At 52.6% G+C, this 22,968-nt stretch overlaps 1 protein-coding gene across 1 annotated transcript in view; it reads left to right on the forward strand.

Moving 5' to 3' along the window:
• RBPMS2 (RNA binding protein, mRNA processing factor 2) overlaps positions 1-12,453 on the forward strand; it is a 28,682-nt gene extending 16,229 nt beyond the window's left edge. The window contains exons 6-8 of the mRNA XM_065688249.1: positions 195-343; positions 10,845-10,914; positions 11,189-12,453. Of these exons, the coding sequence (XP_065544321.1) occupies positions 195-343; positions 10,845-10,907 (212 nt within the window). The 3' untranslated portion in view covers positions 10,908-10,914; positions 11,189-12,453. The remainder of the gene's footprint in view (positions 1-194; positions 344-10,844; positions 10,915-11,188) is intronic.
• The last annotated feature ends 10,515 nt before the right edge of the window (positions 12,454-22,968 follow it).

Consider the following 22,968-nt stretch of genomic DNA (forward strand, 5'->3'; position numbering starts at 1 on the left):
GTAGCTGGGCAGTGACAGAGCATGTTCCTGGCCTCTCTTGGCAAGGCTGGAGGAGCAGCTGGTCACAGGAATGCTGGAGGGGTGCAAGATTTCATGCCTTCAGTGTGAAGCTCCAGCTTGGGGTTGCAAACCCCTTGAACCAAGCTGCTGGGGCCAGCAACTGAGCTGCTGCCACCTTGTCTCCTGCTATGTAGATGATCTGACTGGAGCAGCTCTTATTCCAGCGTCGCCAGAGGCGTGGGCTCCGTACCCGCTGTACACCACGGAGCTGACCCCCGCTATCCCCCATGCTGCCTTCACCTACCCAGCGGCCGCCGCCGCAGCTGCTGCTCTTCACGCTCAGGTGAGTTGCTCCCTGTGCCAGAACCTGGCTCCCTTCTCCCCTGCCCTGGCGCTCGCTCCCGTGGGTTCTGCTTGGCTGGTCCGACCCTGGCCTCCGCACCTTGGCTCCTGGGCAGAGCCTCCTCCCAGCTCAAGTGCATTGGGGCCCCCCAGCTCGGAGCAAACTGCAGGGGATGGTTCTGTGTGGCCCAGAGCAGTCAGGGCTGGATGATGACTTCTGACCTGGAGGTCCAGCCTGCTTCTTGGCAGGAGGCAGGCAGATGGGAGAGTCAGGGCTCAGTTTCTGACTGGCTGCTTTGGTCCCTGTGGCCAGAGGGGAGGAAAAACTACCTGCCAGCAGTAAAATGTCCTCCTTGAAGTCATGGCAGAGGCAACACACTTAGCTTAGTGTTGAAGCTGAGGGGCTCAGCTGGTCCCCCTTGGGGCCAAGCAGTTCAGATACTCTTGAAGCTGGAGGAGAAGGTCCTGCGGGAGATGAGTGTGTCCTTGTAGCAGTGAGGAGCTCTGACGGGACAGTGTTATATACCCTGGGTGCAGGCTAGAGAGAGTTACTCTATTTACGAGCTCCTGGAAATGCTGGTGGTGGTTCAACCCACTGCCTAGTCCTCCAGGGTCTGTAGCTGGCAGCTGGAGATGTAGGGATGCCTGTACTGGTCTGAAACTGAAATGCTTTAATGTATTGAGACCAACACCCCTGCTGAGCATGAAGCCCCTGAAACCATGGAAATCCAAGGGAAAGCTGAAATAGCGAAGTAGTGTCCTAATTCCAGATTAAGGTGCTTGGTCTAGAGCAGCTGTACAGGAGAAACTGGAGGCCCTGTCCCTGCCCTGCTTAGTGTTACCAGCCAGCTGTGCTCTGCCTGCTTTGGTCTCTGCTCCTTTAGTAGTGCCATGGGGGACTACGGCAGTTGGACTCTGGCTTAGACCCCAGAGCACTGGGACTTAACCTCTGCTCTCTGCAGGGTGTTTATCCTCCTTACTCAAATTGAGAGGAAAATCTGTGTCCCCTCACCTTGTTCACCTGGCCGCTCGGTTGGCCCTTTTGCATCCTCTTGTTTCTTGCAAGTGTCTTGACTGTAACTGCCCAGCTTCAACCCCAGCTTGTCTCCCAAATGCAATATGAAGGCAGTGGAGCGGATGTAAGCTCCTGGCTTGTGTAGGCTTGTCTGTCCTGCCCCTTGCACCCCTGCAGGCCTCTGCTGCTTTTGCCCTTTTACTGATGAGCTAGTTATGGGCTGAAGCTTCTGCAGGGTAGGCAAGATGTGCATGGGGCCTAAGGCAGGACCAGGCACTGGCTTGTTCTTCAAGAGCCTCCAGAGCCAGGCTGGTCCCTCACCAGGAGGCTGATGCTCGTTGGTGTTATCTAAAAGTTACTGATGGTGCCCGCAACTAGAGGAGTGTGCTCTGCTCCTGGGTAGCCCTGTTTTGCTGCCCCTTGTGTGCTGGTTAGTAGAGCTAAGGGCTGTTACCAGTTAAATTGCCCCTGGCAAGGAGGACCAATAAAAAAACCCTTCTGGTCTGGCTGATGTGGTTGAGGGGACAATAAGGTCGTAGAAAGGCTTGGGCTGGAAGGGGCCTTAAGGCTCATCCAGCTCTAACCCCTGCCACGGGTAGGGGCACCTTCCACTAGAGCAGCTTGCTCCAAGCCCCTGTGTCCAACCTGGCCTTGAGCACTGCCAGGGATGGGGCAACCACAGCTTCTCTGGGCACCCTGTGCCAGCACCTCAGCACCCTCACCAGGAAGATGAAACCATTACTGCAGTTCCTTCAAGGATGATAATTGGTGACTGTATGGAGACCCTGAACATAGGGGTTAGACCCCAAGCTTTATGGTGCATGACGGGGGAGAAAAACTCTGCTCTCCTGAAGTGAGGAGAGCATCTTTTCTCTCTGGGGTCTTAGTTTCTACCCTCCAGTTGGCAAGCTACTAGCTTTCAAAGAGCTCTTCTGGTCACAGTAATGATCCTGAGGCACAAAGGAGCTCCCTTTATAGGTAGGAGTCCTTGCCCAAGGAGGCCCATAAGACTTGGGGGCATGTCACCATTTAAGGAGCAAGTGTAGCGCCTCCGGGACATGGCTGGACCCAGCTTTCTTCCAAGAGTACCTGGGCTGGCCGAGTAGTTACAGGAGCTCCTTGCTGGTTTGTGCTGGAGCTGGCAGTGACCTCACAGGGAGACATTCTGGTGCAGTATATGTTACCAATAAAGTTTTATGGGGTTAAACATTACTCAGGCTGGCAGGCCCGAGCTGCCTAGTCTCCAGGCTGGAGCCCTCTCCCTCTCAGAGCTGGGGCAGGGTGGAGCGAGTCAGTAAAGTGACTTTTGCCCACAAACCGGGCTAACCTTAGTCTCAGTGTGCTGAGCCCTGTGCTTGTGCTGGTTAGAGGTTGGTTTTCCTTGCTGGTGGGGTGGTGGGCACATGGGTTGTTCTCCAGGACAGCTGCAGCTCTTCCTCCTCAGGCTAGTGTTGGCTCTGGAGGATGCTCATGGGGATGGCCAGAGCTATGGCAGCTCTATAACAATCAGTCTGGAAGCAGGCATGAAGTTGGAGGCTGTAGCTAAAGTGAGAGCTTGGCACAGAAGATTTAAACCTGCGGTGCTTGTCCTCCTGCAGCTGTGTTCAAGTCTGGTAGTGAGCAGGAGAGGAGGTGGCTGCTCCCTGCACCTGCAGGAGAGCTGCCGAGAGGACTGACGGGTTGTCAAGGGGCAGCAAATGGCACAGGCTGGGCCTGGCACAATGGGAGCTGTTGGTGATGTTCCCAGCAGGCACCTGGCTGCTGCAGATGTGACTGTGGCCTGACCCTGTACCACCGAGGGCCTCTCCCTGTGGGAACTCTGCTGACTTTAAGATTGTCCCATTTGCCTTCCCTCCCTCCCACCCTCTCTCAAATCCCTCCTTTGATGTCCCTAGTGAACTCCAGCCATGATGCCAGCGCAGGCTAGCCCTGAAGCTCAGAGCTGTCCCTGGAGATGGGACATCCTAGTGATGCCTTATTGCAGCTAGTGGAGTGGCTGTACTACAGCTTCATTCCTAGAAGTGTTAAGCATGATGGCAGCCCCGTCTGGAAAGACTGGTAAGGTAACCATCTCTCCTCCAAGGTGCACCATGGGATTTGCAAGCTTCTGCCCATCTCTGTAGCCCATATCTCCTCGGCAACCCAGTGCATGGGCCTCACGCTACCCACCCACCAGAGCCTGGGGAATGAGATGCCAGGCCTTCTTTCTAACCCACATCTCCAACTTGGCAGCACATGACATGGCGCACACAGCATGGCACCATCTTACATCAACTCCTCCCAACTGAGCCAGGCTCAGCCAGGTCCTGCCGGTGGGAGGGGAGCAGCCTGGTTGAGCCAGGGCAGAGGCAACCCTGCCGCTCGGCATGAAGGAAACCTCGTTTCTCCCCAACCATGACCCTTTGAGGGCAACCAGAAATATACACCTTGATCTCACTCCTGGCACACGGTGGGGGAGGTGAGTGACGTGATAGTGATAGCACACGACTAAATTCTAGTGGGCACCTTAGACAACAGCACTTGCCGGTCACTTTGTTCCAGATTCGCATATCGGGACAGACCCTGCCCTTAATCATGGGTCTAATCTCACCTCTTTCCTTTCCAGTTACTGGAAATGGAGCAAGTTCCTACCTGGAGCTTGGCTTCTCCCTTGCAACCTGACATCACAGGCAAAGGGGGAAGAAGGCCTGGCTTGGGACTGGTTGTCAGGGAGGATGGTTGCTGCGGTCAGCTCTAACTGAAGGAACTGAGTCTTGGCTCACTTCTCCTTGCAGTGGTTCTGGGTAGTGGTTTTTCCTCTGTGTGGCAGTGATGTTGGGGAAAGAATTTATCAAAGATGGGAGGCCATGTCTGCCTTTGCCCTTATAAGACTGTGAGGTGCAAAGATGTGCAGAGTTGGTCTCATGGGGAGAGCTTGATGCAATCATAATGATGCAGCTTGTCATGTTCTGTTGGGAACAGGTGAACAGCTATTGCCTGTGTGATGGACTTGGGCTGCATTTCATCTCTGATGGGAAGCTGCTTGTTTTGGAGTGCTGCAAAGCCAGGCTCTGATTGGGGAGTAGGAGACTTCGTAACCACCAACAGCATCAGTCATGTTCTTATAACATGGTGCTTGTAGGGGACTAGGCTGACACGTGAGGTACCCAGAGCCCAGGAGGCTGTCTAGGGTAGATGTTTTCAAGGCAGGAAGCAGGTTGCAGATGCTAGTCCTTTAGGGGTGGGCTGCCCAAGGTACCCTCAGACCATCCATGTTGCTGCTGCTGGCAGCAGCCTTGTCTGAAGGCTTTAAGAAGATGGTGGATGCGGGTCCCTGAACTTAGGACCTGACCAAGCAGGTGGTGGGTGGAAGGAGCAGGCCAGGACCATGGCTATATGGTGGTGGTGCAAGAGCCCAGCAGGACCCTAAGGCTTCCCAGCACTGAGCTGAGGCAGAGCCCAGTGATCAAAGAAGATGTCAGTGCTCAAAAAAAACCTTCCCCTCTTGTTTGCTGGGGGAGCTGGCTTAGAGCAAGCTGGATTTCCTGAGCAGTGGCTGCTCTTGTGGATGGACTGAGGCAGATCATGGTGGCTGTGATCTGGTGAGAACTGTGAGTATGGTGAAGATGTGCTGGGGCAGGCTCAGGTCCTCCTCCTTCAGTACTGTTCTGTTGGGAGGTTGCTCCTTGCTGGGTGTGTGACCGCTTGGTGCCACCAGCCTGGCTGAGCCCTGGAGCACCAAGCAATGGCCCTGGTGGATCTGCTGGACAACGGGGATCTGCCTTTGAGCACCACTAACCTCTGGACTCGCTTCATGGTCCCATCTGCAAAAATCTCCTGAACTTCATGTTGTGTCAGCTGAGCTCTGATAGAACCTCCCTGGGGTGGGAGACTGCAGACAGTGATGGATTTTCTACACCTGATAACTTGTTGCGTGTTTGCTGGAGCTGTTGTGTAGGACTTTGCAGGATTATTCTTTCTGGGCAACCTTCATGCTTCCCAGAGGTGTGAAGCACTCTTCAAAACCTTCATGTCTTTCTAAACTCCAGTGACTTTGTGCTGGCATAGCTGGTCAGGCAGCCCTGAGCAAGCTCTCCCCCGGCCGGCCCTTTCCTTCTAGCCAGAGAAGAGCAAGCAGAGGATGCTCTTGGCTCCTCCAGGTACCTGTCGAGCAGCCATTCTTGCTAAATCACACATGATGAGTGAACTGGACCAAGATGCCATCTGAAGTGACTCCCTGACCTGTGGCCAGCCTGGGTTCTCCCTAGCTCAACCCAAAGGAAAGCAGCACAACTCGTGTCCAGTCTGGGAAAAGGAAAAATGTTTGTTTGCTATGGACTTTGAGATGGGAATGTCTCCATGAGCTGCAGCATAAGCTGCCTCAAGGCCCAGAGGGGTACAAGGCACTGGATGGATGCCTGTTAAAATGCTCCTCCTAAGCAACAGAATGGATAAGTGCTGATCATCTTCTGCATGCTCCTCGACATGGTGTGAGATGTCCTCTAGCCCTCCCTCACCATAGCTGCCTTGAGGATGTATGTGCTTGATTTGACTGCAAGTGAGGTATTCTTGGTGGCGGGTTGAGCTGCTTGGGTCTTAACCAGCAAGTGTTTGGATGCTCCTCTGCTTAATCTGGACCCCTGAAGGACCCTACAAGTGTGTGGCTTGGGTGAAGTTCCTGCTGCTGAGCCTGGAAATGTGTGTCCAGAGAGTGCTAATGGGTGATGTTAGTGCCTCATGGGTGCACCTTTGCAGGTTGTCCTTGCCCGCCCTGGGCTGTGTCCCTGTCAGCTGCGTTTCCAGCTGGAGCAGAGCAGCTCTTGCTGGCCACCACTGTGGTGTGCCCAAGGCTTGCAGGCAGTGACCCTCAGTGTGGGAAAGTGGTGACCCTGATGTATCTTCGGCTTGCCAGGGTCAGGCTGTCTCAGCAGCAGCATAGATGAAGGTGCCACTTTGCACATCAGTAGCTGGTAACTAGATACAGCTCTTGGATGTGTTGGTTGGAGTCCCACCAGCTCCTAGGAGCACAGCATTGTGCTTTGTTCCTGCCTGCGCAGGGAGCCTTTCTTGTACCTGGGGAGGTGGCTGGGTCCATTCCAGTGGTAGGGATAGCTCTGAGCACCAGAAGATGCTGGAACTGACTGCAGAGCAAAGATAAGAAGACCTAGAAGTAACTAAGGAGGAAAGGCAGGCCACCTGAGCTAAATACAGCTTGAGGATGGATCTCTGTATTCAGGCCATCCATCCTTCGTCTTTCTTTCCTACTGAAGGAATTGCTCTCCATAAGGATGGTGGGCAGGATGGGAAATTGAAATTCTGAGGGTTGTTGGGAGAGGCAGTGGAGGACCTGACAAGGAAAGTGAAGCACTGATGGGGTATTTATCCCATTTACCATTTAGGTAGTGCTGATCTTGTGCTGCAGCAAGGGAGAGGCTCTTCTCTTATGAATGTTTCATCTAGCCCCTGGAAGGTGGCAGGCAAAGGCACAAGTTCATCTTCTCCAGCTCTTTCCTGGGACAGATATTGCACACAGCAGCTCAAGGCTGGCTGCAGTGAGCTGGTGGTACCTGTCTCATCCCCCCAGGCAGGTGCGATGTTTGCAGTGGTGTGGCCAGACCCCCTTCCAGCCGTGAGCTAATGCAGCTACAGAAACAAGTGTGTCTCTTCCAGTAAAAGCCTCCCTTGCTCTACTTTCTTCACTCAGTTCTGGATGTCTCCAATCACCCTTTCTCATCTTCCTCCTTGACAGATGTAGTATTTTGAGAGGTAACAGATCTTCTGAAAGCTCTTGGAGAAACTTGCTCCCCATGGTAAGTGCTCTGGCTTTCCCTGCCAGGGTGCAATCCTCTTGGGACAATCCTGTACATTCCTCTATGATGCTGGTGGTCTCTTTCAGGTGGCTCCAGGAGCCCTCTGTTTGCAGAGCCTCTGCTCCTGTGGCAAAAGCAAGGTGCCTGAGACACTTTAGATGTGAAAACTGTCCTCTTGCCAAGCTGCTGCCTCCAATCTGGTTCTTCTGGTGCTTTCTGCTGGTTTCAGAAACATCCCCGCTAGTGTGAGGGGTGTTCCTGCCTCATCCCATCAAGTCCTTATTCTTTCTGTGGGCTGAATGACCTGGCAGGTCATTTCCTCACCTTGCCAGTGTGGTAGAGCCTTGGCTTGTGCCCAGGATCACTGCAGCTGCACAAGCTCCTGCCAGCCTCCAGGCTGAGCCCCTCTGTGCCACTGGCATGCGGGGCCACCATGAGTCAGGGTGGTTGTGCTTGCTGCACGAGCATTGAAGACCTCCAGAGTAAGGCAAGGAGAGGTGCTGCCTCAGAAGTGGAGGCTCATTAATGCCGTAACTACCGACAGTGCGTGTCTTAAGAAAAAAAAAAAACAAACAGGATTTCTGTTGAAACTTGAAGCTTGGCCAGGCCTGGGGTGGGGGGTGCATGTGAGGCAGAGGTGGCTTAGGCCCCTGAGGAGAGGATGAGGAGCTTGGTTGGGGGATAATGATCCTGCATGTGTGTGGCTGCTGTGCCCACTTACCCAGAGCCGTGCTGGTCACACAGAGCCTGGTGTGGGATGGAGGCAGCTCCCAGGGTTAAGCACTCTCAGCCTTGTGAATGCAGGGGGAGTTTCCTGTTGCTGCTGGGCAGGAGGAAACAAACGACTTCCAGCTGTGGAGGGGAGGGTGCTGGAGTGTGAAACCTCGGCCCTGGAGGACTGTGGCTGCTGAGATGTGGCTCTGCTGAGCAAGCACCTCCTGGTGACAGGGCTGGGGGCAGGAAGGAGCCTCTGTCCTTGCACTGCTGTGGTGGACCCATAGTTGCCAGTGATGCTGCTGCTTGCACCAAGCTGCTGTCTTTGTGGCCTGTGTTGGTAGAAGGAGATAACCATGCCCCAGACCAGTGTGGTGGCCTCAGGCTGGGCACCATGAGTGCAGCTGAGCTGGGTCCCTGTTACAGGCTGATGGAGCATAGTGTGCATGGCACCAAGATAGCTTGTTGTTCATAGCACTAGACAGGACTGGGGAGGAGAGTCTTGGTTAAGTCCATATCCTTGCTTCACTCCACCCAAGACTGGACTGAATGGGACACATCTGGCTGCTGTGTCATGGAGTGAGCTATGGGGCCGGGTGCGAACTGATTTGGTGACACTTGCCTTGTGAAGGTGTCTGGCAAGGAGTCCAACCAGCCCTGTGTGCCAAGCTATAGACAGCTTCAAATGTGGTGCTGGTGCCTGACTAGGAGCTGGGATCCAGCAGGAGCTCCTCCCTGTGGGAGCTGTCACAAGAAGACAGACTTGAGGCCGCTGAATCATGCTTGAAGCTGTTCAGTTACTGGCATCGCAGCCCTTGTGCTTGTAGAGGGAGAGCTTGGCCGTCACAGGCAGCTGTGCGTTCTGGGAGGTGTGTGCTTATTGTCCCCTCAGCTGTAGTGAGGGTGCTGTAGTGTCAAGGTCCTGGCAGTTTGCTGCATGTCTTCACATGAAGGAGTGAATACAATGCCTCTGGCTTGGCATCCTCATTGGGTGCCAGATGTCTGCATCTTACAGGGGTAAAGGGAGTGGGGTTTGAAGGGACCGACTGTGAATGTGCCTAGCTTGGGGAGTAATCCAAGGGCTGTCACTGAGACTCCGGGCGTCCTGGTTTTCAGTTCTGACTCTTCTGAAGGCCTGCATACAGCTTCTGGACAGCTGGGACTGGGGACACAGGTCTGCATCTCCACTCCTGGTTACCTTTGCAGCAACACTTGCATTGCAGTCATGTAGTGCATCAGTCGGATGGTGTGCCTAGTTAGAACATAGCCAGTTCCCATCTCCCCCTCATTGCCAGCTATATCTCAACCTGCTGTGGCTTTCTTGAGTCTTTTGCATGCTTAGAGCCTGCAGAGGAGACCTGACTCTGGTGAGAGCCCTGGCTGGCAGATTCTCCCTTGCTGGGTGCGGGCAGGTATGGGTTAGAGAAGCTCTAAAGCTTCTGCCAAGCTAGATGCTTTGGCTGTGGCTGCAACTCTTCCTTGGCACAACTGATCTTGGCCCTTGCTTCAGGAAAGCCTGAACGTCCTTGACCAAGGGTTCCTCTTAGTGGGGGAGTGCCATACGTGGGGGCTGGAGCTGCTCTGGGAATACTGTTGTTTTTCCTCTGGCACATAGTGCATGTGCTTGGGAGGAGAGCGTCTAGCCGGGCTCGTTCAGGCAAACGGGCAGCCTTGTCAGGATGGTTTAACAAGGGGAACACTTCACACCAGGCTCCAGAGGGTTTTCGGCTACTTTCTGCCCATCTTCCAGTCCATCATTCTGCTCGTACCTAGAGCCCTCTATGTAGCTGCTGCTCTTTGATGCCTGTCAGCACCAGCTAGGGAGGGAGGAGAGTGGGGCTGGCCAGTATGTTTCAGCTCTATTTGCAGCAGCAGCAGGACTGAACCATGAGCTGTTCCTGCTCTGATCTGTGCTCAGTCAAGTGATACAGACTTTTCCTGCTGCTCTCAGGCATGAAGCTGCTACCTCAGCTCAGCCTGATGTACTGAATGGGAGCACCTGGATGTCTGATGCTGTTCTACTGGACATTGCCAGATTGCTGCATCTACTGACAGGCTGGAAAGTGTCTGTTCAGTTACTGTTCCCATGTCTCTTGTTGAGTCCCCATCTAGCAGTCCTTCCTTGGCAAGGAGCAGGCCTCAGCAGTAGATGTGACCTGCCAGGGAAGCCTCCAAGTCTTGCTGGTTTGCAGCTCTGCTAAGTTCTTCCAATGATGTGGCTTGCCTGGAGCCTTTTCTGATGACTGGGTTGTGGCTTAGAAACTTCATGGGTCTTCTCTGTGGTGGATGAGCCAGTTCTTACCCAATGCATGTCATGTAGAGGTGATCTGGTTTAAGTGTGTGGTGAGGGGATGCCTCCTTCTGCTGTCTGCGAGTGGAATGGCCACCACTTTGGGATGCTGAATGCCCAACGTGTGAGCCACCTCCACCTGCCTTAGCCTGAACAAGGGGAAGGATGTAAATATGTGGGAGTGGGAGCATGCTGGGGGGGGGGGGGGGGGAGTGGGGGGAACAGCCCCTCCTTGTGCACACTTCTGCAGTGGTAAACTTCATATACAGCTTGGTGGTGAGGAGCTTTCCCAGCTCGGAGGGTGATGTTCTGTGCGTTGTAGTGGCCAGGGGCCAGGCATGAGTGTGTACTTGGTGGCTGTCTTCTGGTTATGCCAGTAGGCACACAGCAGTTGAGATGTGTGGGACCCTGCTGTGCTCCTTAGGGGAGGACCTGGCCAGGTCCCAGTGCCTGGTGAGCCTGAGCCTGTCCTTACATGAGCCACCAGAGCTGGCCAGTGCAGGGCTGGCACAGTGCAGCCCCAGGTTGGGATGCTACTTGGGTAGTGTTTGTGGCTCACCCTGGGGCCTCAGTTAAGGATGTCTCCAGCATAGAAAATCAGTGGAATTTGTACATGGCCTGAAGGAGCTGGCGGTTTAGGCTCTGGCTGAGATAATCCTGAATCATGGACCTCTGGCATGGCTTTCTTTTCCAGATGCGCTGGTATCCTCCCTCTGAAGCTACCCAGCAAGGATGGAAGTCTCGTCAGTTTTGTTAGTTCGTTAGTAAGTAATTGATGGTTCTTGGAGCCAGGTGCTTGCCTTGTTCATACCTGGGATTCTTGGGCTCCTGTGGGGAGGAGGGATGGGAGCTTGGGCTCAGCCCCCCACATCAACCCAGTGTGGTTGGGTTAACAGTGATGGCTGATGGAGCCAAATCCACCCTTGGGGGAGCAGGGAAACTCTCCCTGCCCCAAGTCTGAGGGTGGAGAAGGGGCTGTGGGTGCTGCTTTGGGAGCAGATCCAGCCAGCCCTGCTCACTGCTGCTCCTTTCCTGCAGCGTCTCTCCTCGGCTTGTGTTCCTCCTCCCTGCCTCTCCGGAGCGATGTGCCAGGGATGATCACTCAAACTCCTCTCAGTTTGGTTTGGTGACAAGGCACCCGGCCCCGGCGCGCTCCCCAAGGGCTGCCAGCATCCCCCATCCCTGGACTGTGAAGCCACCATGGGCTATGCGCCGCCTCCTCCCTCCCTCCCTCCCTAGGACATCCTCCCTGGCTGAGCTTCGCAGTGCAGCTGTGCCGAAGCCCAGCCCGGGGGTCTCTGTCCTGGGCTTCCCCAGGCTCGCCCTGTCCCAGTGGCTCAGCTGAAGGGAACGGAAGGCAATGGGTTTTGCATGTTTTCTGGCATGAATTAAAACACTTTACTTGTGTATGTGTGAGTGTAAGTTTGTTTGTTCTAGCGTTTGTGTAACCGTTAGCAACAGGTCTTGGCCCAACAGATTGACCCATCAACGTTTTCATCTTGCTTCGGTGAAGACTGGGCTTTGAGAAATACTAAACTGTCCTTGTCTCACCCCTTCTCCCACCTCTGCCCTCCCCTTCCCAGTACGCCCAGAAAAATTTGAGAAATGCTCCGTTGTTTTTTTTTTTCCTTGTTTTGGTTTTTCCCAAGTACAATGCACTGGGTTTCTGTTCTCAGCCATCCTCCTCTGCTCTCAGAGTCAGGGTTATTCTATTACCTTTTTTTCTTCCTCAAATGTCTATCTATAGAACAGCTGTAAACGATCTAAACTCTTTGGTTTTGGGTTTTTTGTTTTCCACATCCTTCTGATTGGAGAGCATCCAGTCCTGCCAAACGTCAGCCATCCTTATGGGAATACCGAACAAAAAAAGAAGTACGAGTATTTTTGTACCATGTGTAATAAGGAAATATTTATGCATCATAAAGAATTTTTGTGTGTTTGTGTGCAATTAATTATTATTATTATTAAAGAGAAATTGTAATCCTGTAAGATAAGTTAATGTTTAGTTCAAAGCTTGAAAGAGAAGGGTTGTCTTCTGTACCAATGATTCAGTCTGGCATAGTAAACGAGAACTTGTGCAATTTTTGTTCTAGCATCTTATTGCTTGGTATGGAAGTGCTTTCAGTATTATATGACCATGGCTGTCTCGCTTGTATTAAAAGAATTGAGAATAAGTTGCTATATCATTGCTGATCCTATGAGAATGTGAAACTGGATAATACATGAAGTGAAAAAAAAACCAAAAAACAAAAAACAAACAAACAAAAAAAAGGACAAAAATATATCCCCAGAGGCTGCTGTGACTCTTTCTGTGGTTTCTTGTCTTTTCTTCTGGGGCTGCTTCAGCCTTGCTTGTACCCACACCCCTTCCCCTCCATGCCTATGGCTCCAGCTCTGCCCATAAGGATCCAGGCTGCTCTGGGATGCTGCTGCACGCCGTGACTGGGGTTGGGGCATCTTGTCCGTATAGGAGCATGTGTTAAAGGGGCTGTTGAGGCCGAGTGCTGCTGGAGGCCTCGGTGAGCCTTTTTGGGGTGTGTTTGTTTTCCCTCCCCAGTGCCTGCGGAGGCTGAGGCCTCTCCTCCGTGCCAGCGGTGCAGCGAGATGTCCATAGAAGGCAAGCGTCCGCTGGAGCTGCAGCATCGCCCAGCTCCTCCTCCGGTGCAGGGCTCCCTGGCCAGGGCTGACGATGCCTTCTTGTAGCCTTATCTGTACCTGCTGAAAGGGCTGTGCGAATGGCACCCCTGGGCAGGGGGTGGCTGTCCTGGTGGGAGATGTCCTGGGGCGGCCTCCCTGCTGTGCCGAAGGGATTCCTGCTTGTCCCTGCCTTGTGGGGCTCTTAAAGCCCTCCCGCACAGGTTCCCTCCCAGGGACCAGTGTTTCCCTTTCTCCCGGGGCTGCGAGGAGCAGCGAGAGAAATAAAGCAACCACCAGCGGCAAGAGGCAGGTCTAAAAATAGCCCCAGTGGCCCCCGCGCCTGGGAATGGGCCCGGCGGAGCGCTGCCGCTCCGGGAAGTGACTCGCTGCGAGGCTGCCCGAGCCAGAGCAGCGCCGCCGGCCCCTTCCCACGGGATCCCCCTGCCTGTGGCTCAGGCAGAGCTGGCTCCTGCTCCTGTCCTCACCCCGGCTCCTGCCCAAATCGCGGCTCCTGCCCACATCCCGCTCCTGCCCCCATCCCGGCTCCTGCCCCCATCCCGGGTCCTGCCCACATCCCGCTCCTGCCCTCACCCCGGGTCCTGCCCACATCCCGGCTCCTGACTTCATCCCGGGTCCTGCCCCCATCCCGGGTCCTGCCCACATCCCGCTCCTGCCCTCACCCCGGGTCCTGCCCACATCCCGGCTCCTGACTTCATCCCGGGTCCTGCCCCCATCCCGGGTCCTGCCCCCATCCCGGCTCCTGGCTTCATCCCGGCTCCTGCCCTCATCCCGGCTCCTGCCCCCATCCCGGCTCCTGGCTTCATCCCGGCTCCTGCCCTCATCTCGGCTCCTGCCCTCACGCCGGGTCCTGCCTTCATCCCGGCTCCTGCCCTCATCCCGGCTCCTGCCCTCATCCCAGCTCCTGCCGGGCTGGCTCTCCCCTACTGGGTCTATCCACATCTCACTGCTCTGCTCACCTAAGCGGAAAAACCCCAGAGAGTGCAGGGGGCCGGTGATGGGAGCGTGAGAGGCTTTAAATTATAGAGGAGACTTTTTTGCTACAGAAAAGCACCGTTAGTCCGTGCATTAACATGCCCGGGCCGTCAATAATTCATGCCTGGCTCTATTAAGCTTTTACCCCGGCCCACAAAACGTGGCTCGCCTCGGAGCTAAAGTAGGTCACGTCTGTGCTGAGGGTCCCCAAGCGTCCCCCTCCCTGACCGGCGCACGCCTGGCGCAGGCGTGTGCACACGTGTGTGCGCTTGCTGCCTGTATCCGTGCCTGCTCCTGCCTGTGTGCAATGCCCCTGCCCCCCCACCCCTCCCATCTGCCTTCACTTGTGTCCTGCTCAAAGGGATGCGCTCTGGGCATCAGGGCTAGAAAAAGCACAAATAAGGGAAAAGTCTGGTTTTGCCTCATTTTAATTTTACATTTTACTGGAAACTCTCCTTTTCTTTGTCTCATTTTGAAGGTGGGACAGAAGAATAAATCAACATGGGAGCATTTGAACATTTCTCTCCCAAAAGCACTGTCCTCTGGCATGGCCTCTGGCCCAGGAGCACTTTGGAAATAGAAAATCCAGCTGTTCTGATGCAAAAAGGCTTCTTGGCACAGCTGCGCTGATCAGACACGTCACAGGCCAGGGTGTCCTCAGGGAGGCCACACGCAAGACTCAGTCCCTATCTGAAGCCAGAGATATAGGAAAGGAGGCAGGTCATTTAACACCTGCATTCGTCCAGGGACCTGCTGGTCACAAGAGGCTCCAAGGTCAGGATGCTCTCCTCATGGTCCTGCTGAGGATTAAGGTCCTGCAGCTCAGTTGTGCAGGTTCCATGATCTGGTGCCTTCAGCCCGTTTCTACAGCAAACGCACTGAAGAGCAACTCAAAAGGCTTCTGCAAAGGATCAAAATGGCTCCTGAAAATCCTAACAACTTCCATCTGCTGGTCTGTACCAGCAGTGCAAGGAGAAGAGTCTGTCACGTCTTTCCCAAAGGCATCCCTCCTCACTTAGGCTGAAGCCTTTCATAGTTAAAGACCATTTCAATGATCACTGTTGTCCTGCCAGTGTTTGTCTGTTTGGGCAGACATCAGTGGCCACAGCTATAAGGAGATGTCTCAAGCAGCCCCAGACAGGCTCCATCTGGCTTTAGCAGCATAACCCTCCCCGATAACATCTGGTGAAAGGTGTGATGTGCCAGGGCGAAGGTGGTGGGTCACAGCCCAGAGGAACTTTGGGAGTCAAGGTGCTGCCATGATGGGATTCTGCACAAAAGCCTGGACTCTCCTAACCGTGGGTGGGTGGCAGGAGGGTTGTTAGAGGGTTTGCCTCCATCCTGATTCGAAAATAACTGAGACTGGGTCAAGCCGCAAAGAATAAAAGCTGCTTTGAACCACTAAGGCTTGACATGGCTTTGTTATATCTGATAGCGCAATGAGAAAGGTCCTCTCGCTCTGTGTCAGCGTGCCGGTGAGATGCATAGTACAGTGGGAAAGCCAGGAGGTGGCATCCGAGACCTGAGCACGAGAAAGCAGGACGCTCCCATGTGGGAGCTGAACAGGAGGCTGCAGCTCGGGACAGGGAAGAGAACAGATTTTTGCACAGAAAAATGCATAGATTTTGTCTTGTACCATGCTCTTCCCCCAGGCGCAGGGACAGGGTCGGGTCTTGGCACAAATACTTCTCAGTACTGAAGTAACAGAAAAAAATCTTTTTTACTTTTTTTGCTCAGCTATTGCTTTGTTACCCCAAACCAGCCTGAATCTCAGTGGGCTTGCTGTGAGGAGGCTGTCTATAACCCAGCCTGGCTGCGGTGCGACCATCACCTGCCACTTAACCATCGCTTGGTTCATCTGAGCCTGGGAGTTCCCTGGGGCTGGAGAGCTCCTCTTGCGGGTGCCTCCCCCAGTCCACCCCTTCGAGGGTTACTCCTTTAGCTAAAATCTAAGAAAACACAACAGTTTTCGTGGTGGCGCAGCAGCGACACGCGCAGCTCTTTACCGGGCAGCGGGGTTCCGCCGAGCTCGGCAGTTTGCTGCCCGTCCCAGCCCGTTGCGCAGGTTGAGGATGGAGCCGGACACGGGCATCACCACCAGGCTGCGCCGGTGCTGTCAGACGGCAGGTGGCAGTAGGAGATCAGCCGAGGAAGCACTGAGCCAGCTGGGATGCCTCGAAGGAGCAGAGGCCGCCGCTGGACTTGCAGATCTCAGGCCAGCGCTGACTGTAGGGCAGTGGGCAGGGCACCAAGAGCAAGGAAACAGCTGTAGCAGCTCAGGCCCCTGGGACAGAAAAAAGCAGGAAAACACCAGCCTAGAGTTTCCTTCCAGGAACTAGAAGTATCTCCAAAGACATCCCAAATGTCCTGCTCCCAAGGTCTGTGGTGCTCAAAGCAGGAGAAATCCCAGCTTTTTCCCTGTGATGCAAATGGATTGGAGTCTCCAGGGTGTTTGTCCTGCTGTGGGAATCCATAGCTCTTCCCTCCCCTTCATTTCCCACGCAATCCAGGCATGGCAAACAGAGTGTGCTTCACCTGGTGGGCTTCATTGTGATTGACACGCTCCTTTCATCCTCCTCTGGGCTGCAGAAATGAGTAGGAACTCCTGGACCTTTCCTGGGGACCAAATCTCACCCAGGACATGCATTTCAGCAGGCAAAAGGAGGGTGCTAGCTTGTGCCAACATGTCCAAGACACATGTTTGGTGCAGCTGGTGCCATGACCAGTGCTAGTGACTTCTGGGTGTTTCCAGCTTGGAAATTCTGGATACCGGTAACAAGTGCTGGGAGTCCTCCTGCAACCGGCTCTTCTGGATGTTTTCCCAAGGCAGAAGTGGAAAAGCTGTGCATGCAGTCTGGATGGCTGTGCACTAATGTTGCCCTTAGAAGCACTAATGCTGCTTCTCCACAGATGTTACAGAGTTGTCCTACATGGAGAAAGTACTTACATCTTAGAGTTGTTGACTTTCAGATTACTGTGAGTTCTCAGCACCAGCAGCAGTGGCCATGATGTGCATATGGCCTTCTGGGAGAGAAAGCTGAAGAGAACAGATAAGCTTAGAGGGGTTTCAACCTTTCAAATGGCTGGGAGAGGTCATCAGCTCTGCTGTCTCCGCAGTGTCCCTGGTTTCAACCTGAGCTGCATTATGCCCTGATTTCTCCAGCAAGAGGCATCATTGCTGCCCAGATCCAGGGAGACCAAGTACCTGCCACTTTCTCCCTGTCAGGGGCCAGGGGCTGGGTCATCCCTGCCAATGCTCGCAGGAGGTCTCTGCACTGGTGGCCACCCACATGTGGCATTTTACAAGGTTCCTGCCAACCATTTTATCCTAGTATCTTACCTCTGGAACAGGCTCTGCTGATGCAGTCGGTCTGAGCCACAGGTTCCATCGCTGGCCAAAGTCAACAGCATTTGGCACTGCTTCCACATGCTTGACTCAGTAGGGCCCCTGGTGGGTTGACAGACAGCCTGGCAGGACATCCCTGCATTGCAGGCAACTTTGTGCCTTCACCTGCCTTCCTGCAGTTACCTGCAGCCAGCGTTTTTGCTTTCCCAACACAGACCTGACTGTCCTGAGGAGATACGGCTTCCGTGATGGAGGACCGCTTCCTGAAAAAGCAGGGGTGAGCAGTAGCAGTGGGACCTGGAATGGCTCCCTGGGGTAAGTCTTCCTTTCCAAGGTGTCACAGCTGACTGGAAGCCGGGAACTGATCACCCCTGCGGCTCTCCACCACTTTGTGATGCCAAAACACTCAACAAAAACCCATCGGTTTTCATCCTCTCTCTTGGATAGATGAGGACCAGTCATGGTGAGGGCTTCACAGACAAAGCAGCTGAGACCTTTGGAATGGGAATCGCTGCCCGGCCATTTTGCCAGCTGCCATCTGCTTTCAGAAATAGATCCCAGGTTCAGAAAGGGTCTGGCTGCCGAGACTACAGTGTTTGGCAATGCTCCTGCAGCTGTCATGGTTTACCGTTCCCCAGCTAAGCTAGTTGGTCTTACCTGCAAGCTTATGGCTTGATAGCAAGTTGTTCCTCTAGAAACAAATGCATTTTTCAGCCTCACCAACACCACCCTGCACCCTGCAGCTCGGTCTTTACAGGGGTGTTCATTCAGAAGAGCACCTCCAATCCCAGGGGCTGGCTTCTGCTGGTTTCTGTTTTTTGTTTGATGCATTCCCGAACTAATCACTGACCACAAGTCATGCCTGTCCTGTTCCTGAAGCAGCCCTTGAAGCTGTGTCCTGAGCACATCAAAATGCTGATTGGGACCAAACAGGGTAAAATTTTATTAAGGTTTAATTAAATACCCCTATTTGGGGGTTACCTCTCTGGTGTAGGGATTTAGACATGGGCTGGGAATCAGTAGGAAATGTTGCTTTTTCATGGAAGTTGCCACCTATAGGTATGTTGCCTTTTTTAGTGCAGTTTGGGGGAATTGGAGAGGAATGCTTCTCTGTTGTGGATCAGGCTGCCTGTGCCAGGGTCTTTCTGCAACACGTCAACTGATGTGTCTTAAAATGACCCTTTCTTGGCTTGAACTGAGCCCTTTGACTCTTTTCTTACTATTTAAATAATAAAATAAGCTTACCTGGAACCCCCAGGACAGCTGGGCCTGTTGTCTGTGTTTCTTTTCTAAAAAAAAAACTAGTTCCAAAAAATTCGCCTACGTTACAGATTAAAGGTTCCAAGGGCATCTCTTGGGAAAGATTTGCTGCATTAATGTGATGGATTTGGCTTTATTAAACAGATACAGGAAAACTTACATGCAGTAGATGTTAAACATTTTGGTAGTGGAGCCTTAAAAACTATTTTAGTATTTCACTGAGGCTAAAAATCCTTTCTTAAAAGGTAACAGTTTCAAAGTATTATTTTTTATTTCTGATGGAGAGGTCTCGTGGCTGGGGAACAACCAACCACCCCCCTTGGGAATGGGAGGGGAATTCCAGTCAGATATGAGGGGTAAAAGCACATTGGGATATAGCCCTGGAGGACGGGGGGGGGGGGCAAGACTCTTGGTTGATATTCAAGGATCACCTGCTACAAGCTCAGGAGTGCTGCATCCCAACTAGAAGGAAGTGCGGCAGGAGGGCCAGGAGACCTCCTTGGATGGATAAGGAGCTGCTGAGGAAAATTCGAAGGAAAAAAGAGGCTTATAAAAAATGGAAGCAAGGACAGGCAGCCTGGGTAGAGTACAGGGATGTTGTCCGGGAAGCTAGGGACCAGGGTAGGAAGGCTAAGGCCCAGTTAGAATTAAACTTGGCCAGGGATGTTAAGGATAACAGGAAGGTATTCTACAGGTACATAGCAAACAAAAAACAGACTAGGGACAACATAGGCCCCCTGAGAAAGCTCTCAGGAGAACTGGCTACACATGTAGGCTGAGGTTCTCAATGACTTCTTTGCCTCGGTCTTCACTGGCAAAGGCTCTGACCGCACCACCCAAGTCTCAGAAGGCAGACGCAGGGACTGTGAGAATGAAGGCCTTGGGCCCACTGTAGGAGAGGATCTGGTTCAAGACCATCTTAAGAACCTGAACGTGCACAAGTCCATGGGACCTGATGGAATCCATCCGCGGGTCCTGAAGGAGCTGGCGAATAAAGTTGTTAAGCCACTGGCCATCATATTTGAAAAATCATGGCAGTCAGGTGAAGTTCCCGACGACTGGAAAAAGGGAAATATAACCCCCATTTTCAAGAAGGGGAAAATGGAAGACCTGGGGGACTAGAGAGCAGTCAGTCTCACCTCTGTGCCTGGCAAGATCTTGGAGCACATTCTCCTGGAAGGCACGCTAAGGTGGGCTGATGCCAACCTTATGAAGTTCAACCATGCCAAGTGCAAGGTCCTACACCTGGGTCGGAGCAATCCCAGGCACAGCTACAGGTTGGGCAGAGAAGAGATTCAGAGCGGCCCTGCAGAGAAGGACTTGGGGGTGCTGGTCGATGAGAAAATGAACATGAGCCGGCTTCAGTGTGCGCTCGCAGCCCAGAAACCAACCGCATCCTGGGCTGCATCAAAAGGAGCGTGACCAACATGTCGAAAGAGGTGATCCTGCCCCTCTGCTCCTGTGAGACCTCACCTGGAGCACTGTGTGCAGTTCTGGTGTCCTCAACACAAAAAGGACATGGAACTGCTGGAACAAGTCCAGAGGAGCCCACGAGGATGCTCAGGGGACTGGAGCACCTCCCGTATGAAGACAGGCTGAGGAAGTTGGGGCTGTTCAGCCTGGAGAAGAGAAGGCTGCGTGGAGACCTCATAGCAGCCTTCCAGTACCTGAAGGGGGCTATAGGGATGCTGGGGAGGGACTCTTCATCAGGGACTGTAGTGACAGGACAAGGGGTGATAGGTTCAAACTTAAACAGGGGAAGTTTAGATTGGATATAAGGAGGAAATTCTTTCCTGTTAGGGTGGTGAGGCACTGGAATGGGTTGCCCAGGGAGGTTGTGAGTGCTCCATCCCTGGCAGTGTTCAAGGCCAGGTTGGATGAAGCCTTGGGTGGGATGGCTTAGTGTGAGGTGTCCCTGCCCATGGCAGGGGGGGTGAAACTAGATGATCTTGAGGTCCTTTCCAACCCTAACTATTCTGTGATTCTATGATTGAGAGCAGTAAAGCTTCTGGGCAAGTCCATCCTTGGAGACCTTCAGTGCACACTTGGACCAAGACCTCCAGGGTTCCCTCAACCTTCAAACCTCTGATTCTTGCAGTTTTGGGGGTTGGAACTGGATAATCTTAAGGTTCTTTCCATTCCAAACCATTCTATGAATCCATGTGAACATTGCATGGGAGAGGGGATAACCTGAAATGGCCCTGCAGATCTCTGGCCACACTCAGTTATTTATCACTTAATACATGTGGAACAACAGCTTTTTGGTTTTTAAAAGAGTAAGTTTTTTAGGTCAGAACCAAAACCAGATGGGTTTTCTCCCATTTTTCTGAGTGGTGACAGTCAGAGCTACTGACATTTCCTTTCTGGGCAAAGTCTGGGTGTGAATGTTAGATCTGAAGCATCTGCAGCTTCAAAGGACAGAAAGGAACTGGCCAAAGTCCAAGTCAAGATGTGAAAGGTAAGAGTTGGGCTGAGATGTTCAGGGTAAAAATATCCCTGAGCCACCACATCTAATGCTTTTCGCAGTGGACTGTGGAAAATAACTTCGTTACCACTACTTCCATTTAAACTCATGTTTCTTTTTCCCAGTATAACCTTCTTGCATGGACAAGGCTGGGCATGAGACAGCATTTTGGGACAGTCCCAGGAGAAAACCCAAGTGACAGAGCACTGCCAAGAATAGTGAGGAACATCATCTCCAGAGCCTGTTACAAAGAAGAGATACTAGGAGAGAAGACATCTGCATTCCTCAGATAATGGAGCAGGAATGCATGCCCTTCCTTGGACAAGACAATCATGAAGCCACCCCAGAAAGAAGAGAGGAATCCACTAGGGGAAACTAGCTCCACATCAACCCAGCAAGCTGTGTGGCCTGATTCTTACCTGGTAACAGATCTCAATAGCAGATACTCCTCAAAAATTCAACTGATGTCAAGAAAGCATTTAACAACCTTAGTTTCTGCTTACAAAGATGTATCTTGAAGTGTCCTGACTTACCCACAGAAAACCCACTCCTGTTTAAAGCAGAGCCTTAGAGTAAACATGGGCAAACCCAACCTGGCCTGTGAAGATTACAGGGCTAGGAAAATGCACACACTCACGTACAGCCTCTGAAACTGCTCTTATGTGCGCTTTCCTTCGTACTTCTCCTCTCGTGGATTTTGGACAGATTTCCATATCCGTTCTCTCTGTCACCCCACTCTTTCATCCTTTCTCTAGGATCTCCTGCTGCTGTGGGTATTTCTGGTCACTATTCAAATATATGTTAACTCTGAGGGGAAAATGGTCACCTGTTTTAACTCATTCTGAATATGTTTTTCTAGGGAAGAGCAAACATGGATTTTATACCAGCATTGATGCTTGCGCAACTGAGGCCATCAGGAGCAAAGCTCAGCCTAGCAAACAACAAAGGGTTGTGACAGATGCACTTGACCTCTTAATCAAACCAGCAGTAGTTTGGTACAGGTTCCAAAGGAGGTAAAGGCCTGAGCTGTAGCTGGGCCAAGAACTCCTCTAAGAAACCCACAGAAGAGTGGAGTGATATAGAATAATAGCATCCCAGACTGGTTTGGGTTGGACGAAGCCTTAAAGCTCCTCCAGTCCCAACCCCTGCCACGGGCAGGGACACCTTCCACTGGAGCAGCTTGCTCCAAGCCCCTGTGTCCAACCTGGCCTTGAGCACTGCCAGGGATGGGGCAGCCACAGCTTCTCTGGGCACCCTGTGCCAGTGCCTCAGCACCCTCACAGGGAAGAGCTTCTTCTTTATATCCAACCTGAACTTCCCCTGTTTCAGTTTTAACCCATTACTGCTTGTCCTATCACTACAGTTCTCAATGAAGAGGACAGAGTGAGCATCAATGTGTATGAGCTTTGAACACTGATCAGGAAATTAACACATGGATAACAGATTTTTTTTCCAAGACTTATTTATCAAGAAACAAGGAAAGTTGTGAACGCAAGGAGTCTCATGCATACCTTTCCCACTGTGTGCAATTTGACTACAGGCCAAGCCCTTTATCCCATAAAGAAAGCCTAAGTGAGCCTTTTGTGAGCAATCCCTGGGAGGAAGCGTTGGCTGCATGGCGGTGATCTCCTCTTTAGCTGGAATGCCTCTCAAGGTTGCTCCTTGGGGCAAAGAGAGACCTTGCTACTAATGACGGCTCTCTGGATGAGTCCAATTGAAGGTCTAAGTTGCAACTGGATTGCGCTCCAGGTGACTGCCTCCTCAACCAGTGATGCCTCTCAAGGTTTGAGATTCCTTACCTGACAAAGAGATCCTTCCTTACCAGAGAGATCTCTTACTCGTTAAGTTGCAGACAGAATGTTTAATTAATGCTAATAAATCCTTGGAGCTAATTCCATCAGATATAAGCTGTTGTCCAAGGCTGAGACTGAGATTGGACCTAGCCACACCTAGGCTCCACCAGGAGTTTAGAAAACAAGGGGGTCCACTTTGAAAGTAGTGACTCACTGGGAGGGTCTCCCTTACCCTTTTGTGTCTCTGGTGGCTCTGTGAATCATTCAAACTTGATTCTAACTTGATTTTCCTTTGTAGGTGTCATTCATGGAGTAACTAATAGAT

Source organism: Lathamus discolor, chromosome 8 (genome assembly GCF_037157495.1).
Source record: "Lathamus discolor isolate bLatDis1 chromosome 8, bLatDis1.hap1, whole genome shotgun sequence".
NCBI classification, from domain to species: domain Eukaryota; kingdom Metazoa; phylum Chordata; class Aves; order Psittaciformes; family Psittacidae; genus Lathamus; species Lathamus discolor.